The 17,570-nt window shown below is 45.1% G+C and overlaps 1 protein-coding gene across 3 annotated transcripts; it reads left to right on the top strand.

The window, feature by feature from the left end:
- The first annotated feature begins 302 nt into the window (after positions 1-302).
- LOC120386108 (coiled-coil domain-containing protein 74B-like) lies at positions 303-16,613 on the top strand. Of its 3 annotated transcripts, none has more exons than XM_039504958.1 (9): positions 303-441; positions 1,412-2,116; positions 6,248-6,292; positions 11,405-11,461; positions 11,953-12,112; positions 12,879-13,089; positions 13,213-13,295; positions 14,289-14,342; positions 16,318-16,613. In XM_039504958.1, exons 2-9 carry the CDS (start codon positions 1,846-1,848, stop codon positions 16,454-16,456), a joined length of 1,020 nt encoding a protein of 339 aa, XP_039360892.1. In that variant the 5' UTR covers positions 303-441; positions 1,412-1,845; the 3' UTR covers positions 16,457-16,613. The 3 variants fall into 3 exon arrangements, with proteins under 3 accessions (XP_039360892.1, XP_039360891.1, XP_039360893.1); XM_039504957.1 differs by lacking the exon at positions 303-441 and adding an exon at positions 495-646; XM_039504959.1 differs by lacking the exons at positions 303-441; positions 16,318-16,613 and adding exons at positions 495-646; positions 15,906-16,173.
- The last annotated feature ends 957 nt before the right edge of the window (positions 16,614-17,570 follow it).

Raw genomic sequence — 17,570 nt, 5'->3', positions numbered from 1 at the left:
TGGTCCCTTCTGGCGTTAGAGTCTAGGCTGAGAGGGTGTTGTATGTGCTATGGCGCATTAGTGCCCAAGTGCTGCTAGGCCCTGCCACTGCGGGGGAGGGGGGTCGCCGTGCCAGGTGCTGAGCAGGGCTCCTGCCAGCAGCCCCTCGCCTCCCTGCTCCTCAAGCCCCAGGCCCCGAGGGCCAGGTCAGAGCCTCGGTCTGGCTGAAGAGCTAGGGCCGGGCCCCGGCTGCTCCCTTGCACGGGGGCCCTACTCCGGCAGGGGGCGGGCAGGCTCTCCGCGCGGAGCCGATGGAGCGTGTGCCAAAGCGAGGCCGCCGCACCGCTCCATGCACTTACTTTGCTTCCGGGGGGGGCAGCGCCAGCTACTACCGCTCCCCCCTCCCCGCAACGGGCCGAGCCGGGGTTCGGCAGGAGGAGCCCAGCGCCCGCCTCGTCCCAGGTGGGTGATACCACCCAGCGGCCCCCTCCCCCTCCCCCGGACGAGACCATTCTGAGAGGGGCGACGCTGGGGAGTGCGCCGGTCTCCATGGGAACGTTGACAGCGGGCGCTAGGCCTGAGGAGAGCGGAGCGGAAAGAGGCGCCCGGGCCGCGTGAAGAGCGTGGGGGGAGGCTACGTCCACCAGCGGGTTTGGGGGAGGAGCTGGTGGGTTGGCACCTGGGGCTACGGCTGCGGGGCTGGCTGAGGTGGGGGGCGGGGGGTGTCTGAGCCTTAGCGTGGGGGAGAACAGGGGGTGGCTGGGCCCAGGGTGTGTGTGTGTGTGTGTGTGTGTGTGTGTGTGGCTGGGCCCAGGGTGTATGTGTGTGTGTGTGTGGGGGGGTCTGAGCCCAGTGTGTGTGTGTAGGGGGGGGGAGGTCTGAGCCAAGGGTGTATGTGTGTGTGGGGGTGGCTGAGCCCAGAGTGTGTGTGTGTGTGGGGGTCTGACCCCAGGGTGTATGTGTGTGGGGGGGAGGGTCTGAGCCCAGGGTGTGTGTGGGGTGGTGGTGGCTGAGCCCAGGGTGTGTGGGGGGCCGGGGGGGTCTGAGCCCCGGGGGTGTTGGGGGAGTGGGGGGGGCTGGGCCCAGAGAGTGTGGGGAGGGGGAAGTGGCTGGGCACAGGATGGGTGTGTGTGTAGGGAGGGGCTGAGCCCAGTGTGTGTGTGTGGGGGCTGAGCCCAAAGGAGGGGCTGGGCACAGGATGGGGTGTGTGTAGAGCAGGGGCTGAGCCCGGGGAGGGGCTGAGCCCAGGGTGGGAGAGGAGGGGGCTGGGCTCAGGGTGTATGTGTGAGTGGCTGGGTCCAGGGTGTGCGGTGGGCTGAGAAGGGGGGGGGGAAGGAAGTGGGGTGTGTGTGTGTGTGTTGCGAAGGGGAGGGTTCCAATTCCAGCCTGCTTCCTAAGCTCACATTCTTGTTCTCTCCTCCCCCCATTCTAGGTTGGCAGTTGTAAATTTGAGGGCCATGTGCAGGAATGGCTGGTGACCGTGAGGAGGCTTTGGGTAGTGATACCTGCCCCATCCCCATTCCCCTGTGAGGGCAAGTTACAGAGAGCAGAGGCCCAGGCAAAGGCACACAGAGCCATAGTCCACCCCCTCCGTCAGAGACAGTGAACACAAGCCCTGCTGTCAGAGCCAAGTCCTGAGGAGACACTCCCCCAAACCCATGATGCCATAGTGGAGGCACATTTGCATGCTAGGGGTGGGTACAAGGCACATACAGGGCCAGACCTCATAGAGACTGATGCACATTAAACATGGGCACTGACCCTTGTTCAACTTCAGTGGCATTTCCTCAGCTACTTTACTGAGAAGCTGTAGGCTGCCCACGTAACCCTAGCCTGAAAACGACTTTTGTATCAGGACCTTTGAGGATGAATAATACCAGTTTCCCTTCGCTGGGGAACCTACCACAGTGGTCAAGAGTAGGACGACTGGATAAATCAAGCAGTCTTCAACTTGGCATCCAGAATAACCAGGGACCTCAGCCTCATTCCCAGTCCCAATCTGTTGAAGCCTGGAAAAAAGACCCACATAACCTAGTCATGGATTTGGAGAGAAGCCTGAAGTTCCTGCAGCAGCAGCATGCTGAGACCCTAATGAAGCTTCATGAGGAAATTGAGTATCTCAGAAGAGAAAACAAAGGTGAGGTGACTTTCCATGTACAACTTTATATAGATTCTGAAAGCACTAGAGAGATGGGAGAGTTGTAACTGCAAGTCGAGTCATCTTTGATCTCTTTTTTTCTCAAACATGCTCATTTGTGAATTAATTACAATGAATATAGGTTTTGCTTCTGCAAAACTTTGCTTTTATACCCCCACATTCTTCTTCTATGTCATCTCTTTAAAGAGGTCCCTGATGCCACTTGCTTAGGCCTGCCATTCCTTGTGCTTTTCACAAGAATTTTGTTTTGAAATTGTTAGAAAATATTTCCTAACACTTTGACTATAACAGGGGATATAAGAAGGGAATTCTAATGATTTTGACTGTGAGGCTAACAAAAGCTCAAAGACAAATCTGGTCAGTTACTGACTCGAAAGCTTGAAAATACATAGGCAACTGGATAGCTTGGGGAAAGGCAATGAAATTAGTCTTTCACACCTAGTAGGCACCACTTCAGTTTACTGGGGGATGGATACATAGTAGTACATCTGAAATGAGCTGGTGTGATCGCAAGTTTAGTTTCTACTGGACAAGTGTTGACATTACAAAAATACCATTTAAATCAGCATTCCTGTCATCCTTGAGAGAAGCTGTCGACTGAATCTTTGTAGAGAGAATGTGCCCTCTGTCTTGTTGATTTTCTCTCCAGATCAGGGCTGGGGTATATTGTCAATAAGAGATGTAGGAAAAAGCGTCAGTATGACAGACTGGTTAATTTAGAGCACAGCTGGTTTACAAGAAATACAACCATGAGAAAATTGACAAAACAGTTCAAAGCTTGTTGTACCTGGACAACAAAAAATTACTTTACATTCATGGCAATGTCAGTAAATGCTTTAGAGGTCAAAGTAGCTAGATCAGGGGTGGGCAAACTACGGGCCACATCCGGCCCACCAGCTGTTTTAATCTGGCCCTTGGATGCTGGGGAGTGGAATCTGGGGCTTGCCCCTCTCTGGTGGCTCCTGGAGGCAGCAGCATGTCCCCCCCTTTGACTCCTATGCATAGGGCCAACCAGGGGGCTCTGCTCCGCACACTGCCCCGACCCCCAAGTGCTGCCCCTGCAGCTCCCATGGGGCGTGGTTCCTGGCCCATGGGAGCTGTGGGGGCGGTGCCTGCAGCTGGGGCAGCAGAGCTGCCTGGCCGCCCCTCCATGTAGGAGCAGGATGGGGGACATGCTGCTGCTTCCGCGAGCTGCTTGAGGTAAGCACTACCCGGAGCCTGCAACCCTGCCCCAACCCCCTGCCCTCCAAACCCCTTGGTCCCAGCCCAGAAAACCCTCCTACACCTGAAAATCCTCATCCACAGCCAGAGCCCTCACCCTCCTGCATCCCTCCCCAGCCCAGAGCCCCCTCCCACACTCTGAACTCATTTCTGGCCCCACCCCCTCCCACGCCCCAACCCCAATTTCATGAGCATTCATGGCCCGCCGTACAATTTCTATACTCAGATGTGGCCCTCAGGCCAAAAAGTTTGCCCACCCCTGAGCTAGAGGTTTGGGCTAGTAATAAATCCTTGTTCATAGTGCAGAATACACAAACTCCACATGGACTCTTCCTGAGGGTCGAAATGACAGTCTGGACCTATACATAGAATGCTTCCGCTGACGTGCACAGGCAGAAATTGTGGAAAAACAACATCGCTTGCCTCATAACCTAAGTCGTGCAGAACGCAATGCCATCCATAGCCTCAGAAACCACCCTGACATTATAATCAAAGAGGCTGATAAAGGAGGTGCTGTTGTCATCATGAACAGGTCTGACTACCAAAAGGAGGCCACCAGACAACTCTCCAATACCAAATTCTACAGGCCACTTCCTTCAGATCCCACTGAGGAATACACTAAAACTGCACCATCTACTCAGGACACTCCCTACACTAACACCGGAACAAATCAACATACCTTTAGAGCCCCAACCAGGGTTATTCTATCTACTACCCAAGATCCACAAACCCGGAAATCCTGGATGCCCCATCATCTCGGGCATTGGCACTCTCACTGAAGGACTGTCTGGATATGTGGACTCTCTACTCAGACCCTATGCCACCAGCACTCCCAGCTATCTCCGTGACACCACTGATTTCCTGAGGAAACTACAATACATTGGTGACCTTCCAGAAAACATCATCCTAGCCACCATGGATGTAGAGGCTCTCTACACAAACATCCCACACACAGATGGAATACAAGCTGTCAGGAACAGTATCCCTGATGATGCCACAGCACAACTGATTGCTGAGCTCTGTGCCTTTATCCTCACACACAACTATTTCAAATTTGATGACAATATATACCTCCAGATCAGTGGCACCGCTATGGGCACCCCCATGGCCCCATAATATGCCAAAATTTTAGGGCTGACCTGGAACAACGCTTCCTCAGCTCTCGTCCACTCATGCCCCTTCTCTACCTACGCTACATTGATGACATCTTCATCATCTGGACCCATGGGAAGGAGACTCTGGAAAAATTCCACCACGATTTCAACAGCTTCCACCCCACTATCAACCTCAGCCTGGACCAATCTACACGGGAGGTCCAATTCCTAGACACCACGGTGCAAATAAGTGATGGTCACATTAACACTACCTTATACTGAAAACCTACCGACCACTATGCCTACCTTCATGCCTCCAGCTTCCATCCCGGGCACACCACACGATCCATTGTCTACAGCCAAGCACTGAGGTACAACCACATCTGCTCTAACCCCTCAGAGACCAACACCTACAAAATCTCCATCAAGCATTCTCAAAACTACAATACACACACGAGGAAATAAGGAAACAGATCAACAGAGCCAGACGTGTACCCAGAAGCCTCTTACTGCAAGACAAACCCAAGAAAGAAACCAACAGGACTCCACTGGCCATCACATACAGTCCCCAGCTAAAACCCGTCCAACGCATCATCAGGGATCTACAACCCATCTCGGACAATGATCCCACACTTTCACAGGCCTTGGGTGGCAGGCCAGTCCTCGCCCACAGACAACCTGCCAACCTGAAGCATATTCTCACCAGTAACTGCACACTGCACCATAGTAACTCACTCAGGAACCAATCCATGCAACAAACCTCGATGCCAACGCTGCCCACATATCTACACCAGCGACACCATCACAGGACCTAACCAGATCAGCCACACCATCACCGGTTCATTCACCTGCACGTCCACCAATGTAATATATGCCATCATATGCCAGCAATGCCCCTCTGCTATGTACATCGGCCAAACTGGACAGTCTCTACGGAAAAGGATAAATGGACACAAATCAGATATTAGGAATGGCAATATACAAAAATCTGTAGGAGAACACTTCAACCTCCGTGGCCACACAATAGCAGATCTTAAGGTGGCCATCCTGCAGCAAAAAAACTTCAGGACCAGACTTCAAAGAGAAACTGCTGAGCTTCAGTTCATCTGCAAATTTGACACCATCAGGATTAAACTAAGACTGTGAATGGCTTGCCAACTACAAAACTAGTTTCTCCTCCCTTGGTTTTCACACCTCAGCTGATAGAAGAGGGCCTGATCCTCCCTGATTGAACTAACCTCGTTATCTCTAGCCTGCTTCTTGCTTGCATATATATACCTGGCCCTGGAAATTTCCACTACCTGCATCCGACGAAGTGGGTATTCACCCACGAAAGCTCATGCTCCAAAACGTCTGTTAGTCTATAAGGTGCCACAGGACTCTTTGCTGCTTTTACAGATCCAGACTAACACGGCTACCCCTCTGATACAATACACAAATAGTTTCATTCAGTGTGACCCGAGTTATGCTATACTTCTGTGTGCATACTTGTCTTAAAACTACTGAAATAATTTGTCTTCTTTAACTCTACTTCCAATCTCTGCCCCCTTCCCAATATTATTTAAATAATATCCACTTTTAGGTTTTATATTACAGTTACTCCCTCACCCTTTCTGAGCCAATATGTTTATTATACATTTTTAAATGAAAAAATGTTCAGTCTGTCAGAAATGTTGAAATCTGATGTGAGTGACATTCTCTAGGGACAAGCTTAGCTTTACTCTATAATGCGAAAAGGAAAGTTAAGGGGGGATGGAAAGAGTTCAAACTAAATTGTGTTCTCATTTGATTACAGAGTTTCATTATAAACTCATAATGAATCAGTCGCTGCAGATAAAAGGTAGGCTACACTTTTTACTGTTCTAGAAGTAGGATGATCTAGTAAGTGTCTTATCCCCTGGAAGTCCCTTTGTCTCCCCTCATTAATTTTATTAATAGACATTTAGCCTTGGTGCTTTGTCCATTTCCCAGTCCTGAGAGAGAATCTTGGAAGTGTCACCTCCCCTTTGCAATGCAGAAATGTTGTAGCTCTCTGGTGACTGAAGACTGCGTACAGTGAACACAATCTTGCTGCTTTCATGTCAGAATTCAGTTTTCATGGATTTGTAGGGGAAAATGGAATAGCTAAGTGTAGCCTGAGTTTCATTATTCTGATTTGAGATGTGAGTTGTCTGCCCTAAGCCAACACATAGGTTGACATGATTGACAGGTTACAATCTGAGTGGATTAGGTCAACTAGGAAGCATATTGGCGAGCCATGAGAACCTTAGAGACAGTACTTGCCTGCACTATAATGCTCTTCCATTCTCATTATTCTACAGTTAAGGCCCTAAGGACCCCTCTGTACTAGAAACTTTTGCCTGTATAGCAAGAGCAGTTGAATGTGATTGGGAGTGAGGGGGTGGCAGAAGAGGGTTAGGAGGTGGCAACACCTTTATACAACAAAAGCCCCGCTGTAGATACAGTGATACTGGCAAACATTTTTTGGCAGTATAATTTATTTTTCTTGCCAAATATTTATTAGATATACTAGCAAAAGCACTGTATGGCTGGTATAAGTTGCATCTATACCAGGAGAGATTGGACAATATTGCTACATTGGCAAAGCTTTCACAAGTACAAACATTCATTGAATGTATCTCATAATAGTTTTTTCCATTAAAGCTTTGGCTTTTGGAATGGTAAGTACATGATAATGGTGGTTTCATTAAAAAAATTTCTAACCTTCATAGCTCTCTAGAACAGCTTGTAAACAGGATCCAGACAAGCTGAAAAACCAGAAGGGAAATAAAAAGCCCTGGTTTATTATTTTGCAAAATCTCATGATACGTTAGGGCTTGACTTACAACTTTAGAATGTTTGGGGGTTGGCACCAATCTTTCACCATGAGGCAACTCTATATGCAGTCCATTAACTTTACTGGTATGCAAGGTCAAAGTTCAGATCCTTTTGGAAAGTTAAATATTTACTACTTTTATGCATCCGTCATGCCAGACGACCAAAGGGATTTGTATCTCCACAACCTATCATAAGAAAAGCCTTAGCAGAGATGATGCATAATCAAATGTTCAACCTAAAATACACTATGCACTTGTGCTATGCTCTGAAGGTCAATACTCACTCTGGCAGATTGCTAGAGGAAGCAAGTTCTGCAGTTAGGAACCATGCCCATAAAAATACCCTGCCACATGTCCTCAACATCGCATATCTCAGATGTCAACGAAAGTACCTTAGCTTACCTCAGTTACTGTGGTGGTTTGTAGGGAAAGAAGCACTTGTGGAAATAGCTGGGTCCCAACGCATGTTTCACTTTATAGATTATTATTTATTTGGTGTATGCAGTTTGGTCAAGTCAAGCCACAGCATTCTTATCAACAATGTTCAAGGAACAAAGACCTCCAGGAAGTTGAGTCATTTTGCAGTCCTCAACAATGTGTATCATGGTTTGTGGCTGCCCACATTGACATAGTGGACTGTCTCTAAAATATCATCGAAATTCTGCTGCAGCACAAATTCCATGTTGGGTACCAAACCGGTTGAGAAGGCTCCATTGCCTTTGAGGTACATCAAACCCAGACTTGACGTTGATTGGAGTATGAGACAATAATTATTTGTCACTTTCTCTAGGGATTATGAAATTTACCACCTCCTCTACTGTAAATCCTTCACCTAGTAAACGTAAACACAGCGGGCATGATGAGGGCAGATGACCATGTGGTGGATTAAACAAGTCTTTAGTTAATGGTAGTTATGGTATATCACACAATTTCTTCATGAGCTTTACTACACTTTCCTCTCTGTGAAAACTGGGTGGAGCAATATTGCAGAGAACCGGTAACCATGGTAGAGGAGAAGATTTAAGTGTGCCTGAAATAATATGCATAGTAGAATTAAGTTGTACGTTGATCATCTTTGTGTGAGACAAGTGAGCCCGTACTGGAGTGAAGTACTCCACTGCTAAGTAACAGAGTGCCAAGGCTGACATGTGTAATGTGTGGGCCTGGGCACCTCATGTTGTTCCGGTCAATTTTCCGAGCAGGTTGATGCGCATTTTGACCTTAGTTGTGGTCTTTGTAAGATGATCTTGATATATGAGAATTCTATCCAACATGACACCTAGATGAATCGGGTGTGAATCATGCTTTATTTGCTGGCCATTGAGAACTATATTCAGCTGTCTGTCCACTTGTGCATGATGTAAGTGGAATAAACTTAACAACAGTCTTACTTCCACTTGGTATCAGGTGCCACTAATGACAATAATTGGCCATAGCCACCATATTTGCATTGAAAACATTTTCAAGTATGTCAAAGGAGTGTGACTGGGTGCCGAGGCATATGTCGCCTGCATAAAAACAAACTTGCGAGAGCCGGTATACAGTAGGTCATTCAAATATAAGTTGAATAATGTTGGAGATAATACTGTTCCTTGCGGGAGGCCATTCTTCTGGTGCCTCCAAATACTTATTCTGTCACCAATATGCACATGGAAATGGTGATTTCTCAAAAACAGAGCCATTGCACATACAAACCAACTTGGCTTAGTTCTGGGCAATTTCACCAAAAGGCCAATGTGCAAACCGTATTGTATGCCGCAATCAGTTCAAGAAAAAATGAACAGTCTTCAGCTGATGTTGGAAGCCATTTTCGATTAATGTTGTAAGTGCCAGCACTTGATCACATGTACCATTACCACAGCAAAAAACAGCTTGCTCTGGTCCCAGCATGCCTTCCACATATGCCTTCTTTGTGAAATCAGACACTCAAGCACCTTAAAACAGATGCTCAGAAGTGAAATTGGTCTGTAGCTTGAAGGCAAGTGTGGATCTTTCCCAGGTTACAGCAAGGAAATGATGTTCCCTTGGCACCAGATTCTAGGCAGTCTTGATTCCCGCAGAAGTCTGTTGAAAAACTGGACAAGCCATTCCTGAGCGTGAGGACCCAGATGTTGTCACAAATTCAGGTGCAATCCATCATATGCAGGAGCTGAACCGGTTTTTAAATCATTCAGCACTTTATTTAATTCCAGACTAGTGAATGGCTCCATCCTACTATCAGCAGGATTACTTCTTAGGAAATGTTGCCATTCGTCATGTACCTGGCATTTGACAACACTGTCAACAGGAGCTTTGGCAACCTTCAACAGATGACTGGCAATCTGGTTTGGAGTAACTGCTGGCCTGCTTTGTGTACATGGGCATTTGAGCCGCACCTTGTCAACGAATTAAACTCCAGAGCTCTTCCAACTTGACCACGTAAAGTCAAGCACCGCTGTCGCTTCCTCTCTGAGTCTAGTGAGTGGCATCCAATGATTCTGTAAAACGGTCTGCAGTCTCCAGATCACCTGACTGCTCAAACTGCATCAGCAAGTCTGCACAATCCTCATTCAAACATGGAATGTATGCTGGTTGGAAGCCATGTGGAATTGTTGCACTTGCAGCTTTAAAAAGGACACAACAGAAACAATGGTTTGTATCTTCCTTGGAGATAGTTATGACACTTCATTCTAAGTACTCTGTAAAGGAGCCCCAATGTGCCTTCCGGAAGTTCCATCTAAGCTTTGGTACACTCCTTATAGTTGGCAGATGGAAGACGCATTCCCATCTGAATAAATGGAGGACAGCATTGGCTATGTGGAAAATCATTAAGTACAGTACACACCAGTGGCTAACGGGTGATTGGCAAATGATGTGACCCAGCACAGGTCTGGGCAGTAGTCCTTATTCCAGCATGTTGAATGGAAGATACCATACTGCTTAGGATCATGGATTGGTGCGAGAGCATTATTTGTTGCCCACTCCAACAGTTGTTCACCGTTTGGGTCTGCAGTTGCATAACCCCACTTGCTGAGATGACTATTAAAGTCGCCAACATACACGTCCGCATGCTTAAGCCTTGGGAGAACATGTGAAGTCCATGTTTCACGCAGTGGCTTATACATTTGTGATTTGAAACCCACTGACTTTAATTGTGTCACGAAAAGGTGATTATTCAACATGGACAACATCTGATATATCACTATGGGTGTACGTGGCTCGACCATGTTTTGCATGAAGACTGTGACAACATTGAAACCAGTAATCTTAAACCAGTGTGCTTCATTCAGCATGATGAGATTTTCTTGTACACAAATGTCAGCTAGAACTTCCTTTGCCAGAAATAAGTTCCTGCTTGGCAGCAAACGGCCCTTCAACATTCATCTGGAGGACTTTAAATGCTGGACCCATGACTAGAAAATCATTGTACTGAACCTTTATAGATTAAAACATGTTGAACTTCATTCAGAAGCAGATGGAAACTGGTATATTTCACTGCATGTTAATATGCTCCTGCTGATTCACACATAAGCAGATAGGATATCTCACATTCTGCCTTCCAAGGTATGCCAGAGTAGTAGATGGAAGTTGTGCGATGAGAGGGGACAAAAGACATGGCTGATCATAGTGAGATCAGCTTTAGTAAAGAAAGGCTGCAGCCTCTAAGTAACTGCAGATAACTGTATGAGCCACCACTACCTAGGTATACAAACGCAGTCAGGAGCCCAGGAGTACCTTGCAATAGCCAACTACTGTGACCAAGGGTGGACAAACTCCACCAATAAGCAGGAGTCAGTTTTCAATGTTCCTAGTTGCTTAACCTTGCCCCAGAGTATCCCTCCCTTTTACAGATCAATCTTCAGTGATTTTATCCAGGTCTTTGTGCTCATATTGTGTTCCATGCTGAGTGCAGAAAACACTCCCACTGGTTAAACCAAGCAGCTGTTCTGGTGCTATAGGAAACCGTTACATTGCAGGTTGCTCTCAGCAATCCTGCATGTAGAGCGCCTTGGCTCTGCAGACTTTAAATAAATAGTTTACCTGTGTTTCCTATTCTTAACTGAGGATAATGTAGCCTCTTCGCTGGTCAGTTCTATGATCATAATGCCCAATTCATCACTTATGCTTCTTTGCAGGTGATAATTTAACTCCCACCTTGTCTGACAAGTTCCTTTCAAGGCAAAGTTCAGCAGGTAAGACAGCTTAAAGATAAATTATTAAATGAAAATATCTAGGCCTAGATATAGAAACAGGAAACAATGTAAAAGTCTGAATCCCTCTAAGATTTGTTTTAAATCTCTCTTCTTAAGGCTCTTGATGATCAGGAGTCCTAGTATTCCTGTTTTTCACTTGCTTGCACACACATTTATAATCCCTTTTACATTATGACTGAGTTGCTAAGCCTAAATTTGGGCTGCTTCTAATTTATGGTTGTTAGTGCTAACATAGTAAAATAGGATTTCTTGACATTAAGTGTTAAAAGATTAAAATAAGCTAAACTACAATGAAGCTGTTCAGTTGCTCACAAAATAAAGCCGTAAGAGAGCATGGAATACTCTGAACTGCTGTGGAGATCAGGTTATTTAAAGCTTGTATCTGCAAGCTGTTAGGTCTCTGGCCTGTGATACGTGCACACACATGCCCCCTCCCTTCTTCCCTCTCCCCTTCATATTTTGTTTAACAGCTGCTGCAGGCTCTAAGTATTCAGTGACAAACAGGCAGCAGATGGACCATCCCAAAAAGCAAAAACTGAATACAGAAGAACAGGTGGTCAATGTGGTACAAGGGGAACAAGAGCCTCCCTGTCCAAAGGTGGAGAAGCCACAAGAGGAGGTTCTTTCTAGGTATGAGAAAGCTATTAGCAGACACCAATTGTAGGCAGCTCATTTGAGGTTTCTGGGTTGTAAGTTTGTGTTCTTTTTTGAGTCTTTGACTATGTGGATCCCACGGATGGTGCACATGCACCTGCATATCTTAGAAATATAAGTAATGTCAAATACAAATTTAGGAGGGTTAGGAATAAATTACAGTGAGCAACTGATTCTAGCAGTGGTACTTAGGAAGCTCTTGGGGGATAAAGTCTTCAATTTAGTTGGCATTGTGTATTGTAGTGGGCATAGACAGAAGTGCTAATTAATTCAAAGGAAAAACTCAGGTGTAAATACTGCTGTGCACCACTCTGGACAGGGGACACAAAGTCGTAGTTTAGCTACAGCGAAGGATGTGATCCTGTAGAGTTAAGACTCCTGGCCCTGCCATGTTCCCTTCATTCCACTTGTGAAATAAGTATAATTGTAGAATCTCAGGGTTGGAAGGGATCTCAGGTCATCTAGTCCAACCTCCTGCTCAAAGCAGGGCCAATCCCCAGAAAGATTTTTTTACCCCAGTTCCCTAAATGGCCCCCTCAAGGATGGAGCTCACAACCTTGGGTTTAGCAGGCCAATGCTCAAACCACTGAGCTATCCCTCCCCCTCCATCCCTACCTAATACCTCACTCTTGAGAGTCTTAATAAATGTTTGACACGTTTTGGTGAGGTAAATACAATAAATATTTACACATTTAATCCATTTCCCATGTGTTTTATTCCTTAATTGTGATCAATTTTCTAGAGAGGACAGAGAAGTCTCTGATAAAATTACATCTCGAGTACTTTCACTGCCATGCCAGATTAAATCTGAGCAAGCTCAGGTACCACCAGCCTCCTCCAACCCTTTCCTGGTGAGTGTCCTCCCCTCCCACATCCGGAAACCACCTACCCTGGAAGAGTGTGAGATTGTCATTCACCAGCTATGGAACATCAACCACATGCAAGCACAAGAGGTGAGGCTGTTGCCTCCAGCTCAGTCTGTTTTATTCACAGCTTTTAAAATACATTTGTGGTGATACAGGAACTAGATTTTCAGAGGCAAGCAGAAAGGTTATTTTCCCCTCTCTGTCCTTCAGCTGATGTATTTGAAATCATATCTGGAGGACATCCACAAGAACAAAAGGATTCCTGAAGACTATCTGCTAGCCAGCCAGATTGGGTAAGCTGTTGTGAGTTATGGTTTAAGGCTAGGGTGTTAGATTCTAGCAGAGTTCGCTAGTTCTCTTTCTGCTTTGTATTGGTGTGAATTTGTAGAATAGAGCCCATATACAAGGTGCCTAGATAGAGGCCATTAGCGAGCTTTGACTTTGTATGGCTTCCTTCCTTAAATCACAAGGGAAAGTTATCTTTGAGCTACCTCTACGCCTCTCAAACTTTGCAGAACCCAATGACTTGTTTGACTAAAACATGTCTTCCAGAAAGGCATCAACACATGGAGAATCCACCACTTCCCTTGGTAGCTGATTCCAATGGTTAATCATTCTGTTACAAAATGTGTCTGAGTTCAGCGTTTAGCCCTTGGTTCTTATTATGCCTTTCTCTGCTAAATTAAAGAGCCCTTTAGTACCTGGTATTTTTCCTGTGTGAAGGTATTTACACACTGTAATCAAGTCACTTCAGCCTTTTTGAGAAGCTAAACAGCTATCTCACATTTTCTCCAGCTCTCTAATCATTTTTGTGGCTCCTTCCTGCACTCCCCTCCAATTTCATGGACACCGGAACTATACCAGTATGTCTCATCAATGCCATTTACAGAGGCATTCCTACTTACTGCTCCCATTTATATATCCAAAGATTGCACTGGGACCCCATGTTGAAAATCCTTTTCAGAGCAATTGCTTTCTAGGATACAATCCCCATAGGTATGGCTTACATTCTTTGTTCCTAGATGTATAACCATGCATTTGGCTGTGTTAAGGTGCATTTTGATTGAATGGGCCCAGCTTATCACATGAGCTGGGTCACTCTGTATGACTGCCCTGTCCAGATGCTGTGGTGCAGCTTCTCCTATTCTCTATGTTCACATACAAGATTTATTACATTATTTTCAAATCCAACTTACACAGGGCCAGCACAATCCATCCATGCTCTGCTATTATGCTACAGAGTGAAGTAGCCAATGTATCATATCTGCAATTATTTTTTGATTTAGGAATCAAGAAGTTTCACGATTACCCAAAATGCTAAAAGGTACCTCTAAGAAATGGTAAGTACTTTTACTTTCTTTAAAGATTAAGACACTTCATGAAAAAGCCATGCTAGTTACACCTATAATGTAATCAGCTGTTGAGTCAAGCATGTGATGCCTTTAGCAATTAAGTATTACATCATGAAGTTAAAAACAAGCTTATTATTGGGTCCGTCCCCCCCAATCTTTCACCTTCAACAACATCATCAGCCACAAGATGTTCCCCACTTCTTAAGGTCATGATTGCCTAAAGATCAATCCATACGCCCTGCTCAGGAGATAATCAGATTTCAGAAGAGGTCACTACAGCTATCTGGCTTATTTTCAGTGCCCTACTATAGCTACAGAGGAAGCTGCACAAAGTGTTTTAATCACTAATTCTTTGAGGGTTGCTTTTGCATGTCCACACTACCAGCCCCCTTTTCACAGAGTTCTACACCCAGGACTCAGGCAATAGGAATTGTATTGCCTCCTGTGGCTTCTTTGTCCAACATCTGATGCTGATATAGTCCCAAGGGACACTCACTTTTCTCCGAGGATCACAGAGCTCAGCAACATCCTGTAGTCAGAGGCAATAAAAAGTTCTCTCAAGGAGGCAGGACATTAAAGTGTGGTTACACTGTGCAAAATAGCAAGTCATCATCTTCACTCAGACCTTCCTTTTGTATTTTCAGAGTCGTATGCTAATAACATTTTACTCCCATTAGCTGTGTTGACTCTGCAGTGCTGAAGGAAGAATGGATTAAGATTCTTTTCTGGCTCCCACCTCAGAATTATTTGCTAAGATATGAATGAAAGGCCAAGTTCTACCCGTAATGAGATTACACACACGTAACTTTTCCATTGCCACTGAGGAATCGGTCACATGGCAATTTGAATTTTAGATTGCAATGGGATTTAAAAGCAGTATTCTATTATTTAAGGATTGCATGAAAGGGAAATAGGAAAGCAATACTTTGATCTTACCCAGTCATTTGAACAAGAAAAGACAAATCACTGGGTTAGACTATGATTATTGCCATCTTCAAAGTACACAGAAACAAGTCATACAAGCCCTTTTATGAAGACAATAGCTCAGCCCAGGACTCATCCCATGCATGGGCTTTCTCCATTCCAAGATGCTGTCAAGATAACAGAGCCAATTAACAAAGTTCCCCACCTGTGAGATAATAGGAGGAATAAAGATTCTAAACTCTCCACCCTTAATACATCTTTTCATGCAGATGCTGCAAGCACTATTTAAAAAACACAGGTGACAGATACAGCGATGTCCCTTTAAAAGTTGAAGTGAACAGCGTTTAAGGTTTTTCTGCAAGTTAAACTGTAGGATCTCACTTCTTTTATTAAACAGGGAAGTTGTGTGTGTGTGGTGGGGGGGGTTGTACTGAAAAAAAATCAGGTCCCTCCTTTAGCTGCTGATTAGACCCCTGAAGACAGGACTAGTCTCTCCTATAACACGTGATGTCAGCTAGTCAAAGCAAAGGAAGAAACCCAGCTTCATGCACTCAGTGTTACAGGAAAACAGAATCCTGAACTTGGACTTTCAAGCCATTCACACTTAAAATAATCTCTCACACATAGCACTTTTCATCTGTGGATCTCAAAGCGTTTTACAAAGGTCAGTATCAATACCTTCATTTTACAGATGGGGAAATATGTCTAGCAGAAATGCCTCCTAATGGTGACAGGCGTACTCACTAGCAGAAAGGCCCCATACACACTCCCATCCCATGAAACTGTACTGAAAGCCGTCTCTTTTCCTCACTTTACTAGAAAAACAATGTAAGCAGCACTCTGAAGGCTAGGGAGAGTTCTTACTACAGAAATTTAAATCAGTGGGACAGAGCACTGCAGAGGGTAGTCCATCCACAATGTAGAATCACTGAGGTGACTAATGTGGAGGGTGACCCTAATCCAGTAGACCTTGGTAAAGAGAAAGTGATTTAAAATGATCACATTACCAATCATTCCTCTCTCCAACTCTTATCTCCAGTTTGATTTTAACTCCACTGCCAGCTGCTGAAAGGGCAGTTCTGCCAGCACTGAAGCAAACACTGGGAAACAGTTTTGCTGAGAGACAGAAGAGAACTCAAGCTATTCAAAGAAGCCGTCTTCGTCGCACTGTGCTTTAGTCTGGTTGTTCAGCAACTGCATTCCAGATCTCTTCTCCTTAAAAGTGTTCCAGTAGCTACAGCACTCCCAGGATATGTTTGAGTTTACATTGTAGTTTCAACATAGATTGGTTTGCTGCTATTATCTCCCCACTTCAAGTAAAATTTAGTTATGAAATCACCGTGTCTTCTATTCAGGAACAAAGAGTTTATGCTTCTATTGTTGCAGTTTAGCCTCATTCCTTCAATGATTTCCATGGGTACCACTCCCCTTATTCCTTCAGGATGTTTATTTTGTGAGTTAACTTAATGATGAAAGCCTGTAAGAGATTACTGTTTGGGAAATTGGATGCTTATCACTTTTAAGCACGTCAATGCAGTATCCCACAAACTTCTTTAGTTTGGCAGAGATTATTTTAAAACAGCATAGATTTATTGTCATGCAGGTGTGGGCTGCACAGTTTTACAGATAACACTAGATTACTGCTAATCCAATAGTGGAAAGGCTGGAAGCCACATGCTACATCATGTTACCTGGCAAGACAAGATTTCACAGCTCTGCAAAGCTGTTAGATGGGAACTGAGCTGAATTTACAGGAGTCTTATCAGAATTTTTTTTTTGATGTGGGTATAGGACCCACTGATCAGCAGCAAAGTTGAAACTATGGAGGGAATCAGCTATTCCTCTGCTCTAGACTGCACACTTTTTACTCAGAATCTATAACATTCCATTGTTTCATCTTTGCTATGGGCTAGTTTCCATTCAACTCATGGCAACATAGTGGGTTAACTGCTCTGAAAACAAATATGTATAGCAAGTATGCAAGATTCCCTATACCAGGCTGCTGCTATGCATCACAACCTTATCCCCAATGGAGCAGACCTACGATTGTCACCACAGCGACAGGCTCCTTAAAAATATCTAAAAATGAGTGTGTGTGTTCATTCAATTCTTGTCTTCTCACCTGACTGTGCAACAGGGAAACAAACAGATGTTGGCTTTTATGATATGAACATCTGTCCACTAACCCATTTTACAAAAGCACCTGGACACCCATCTCATGGTAGTAAGTTAATGATCTTGGCTAGATCTAAATTAAAAATCTTTCACCTCTATGACATTTCCCTTAGCAAT

The sequence above is a fragment of the Mauremys reevesii genome, linkage group 18 (assembly GCF_016161935.1).
Source record: "Mauremys reevesii isolate NIE-2019 linkage group 18, ASM1616193v1, whole genome shotgun sequence".
NCBI lineage: Eukaryota > Metazoa > Chordata > Testudines > Geoemydidae > Mauremys > Mauremys reevesii.
Note: the sequence above shows the minus strand (reverse complement) of the source record. Positions and strands in the feature narration are given on the sequence as shown.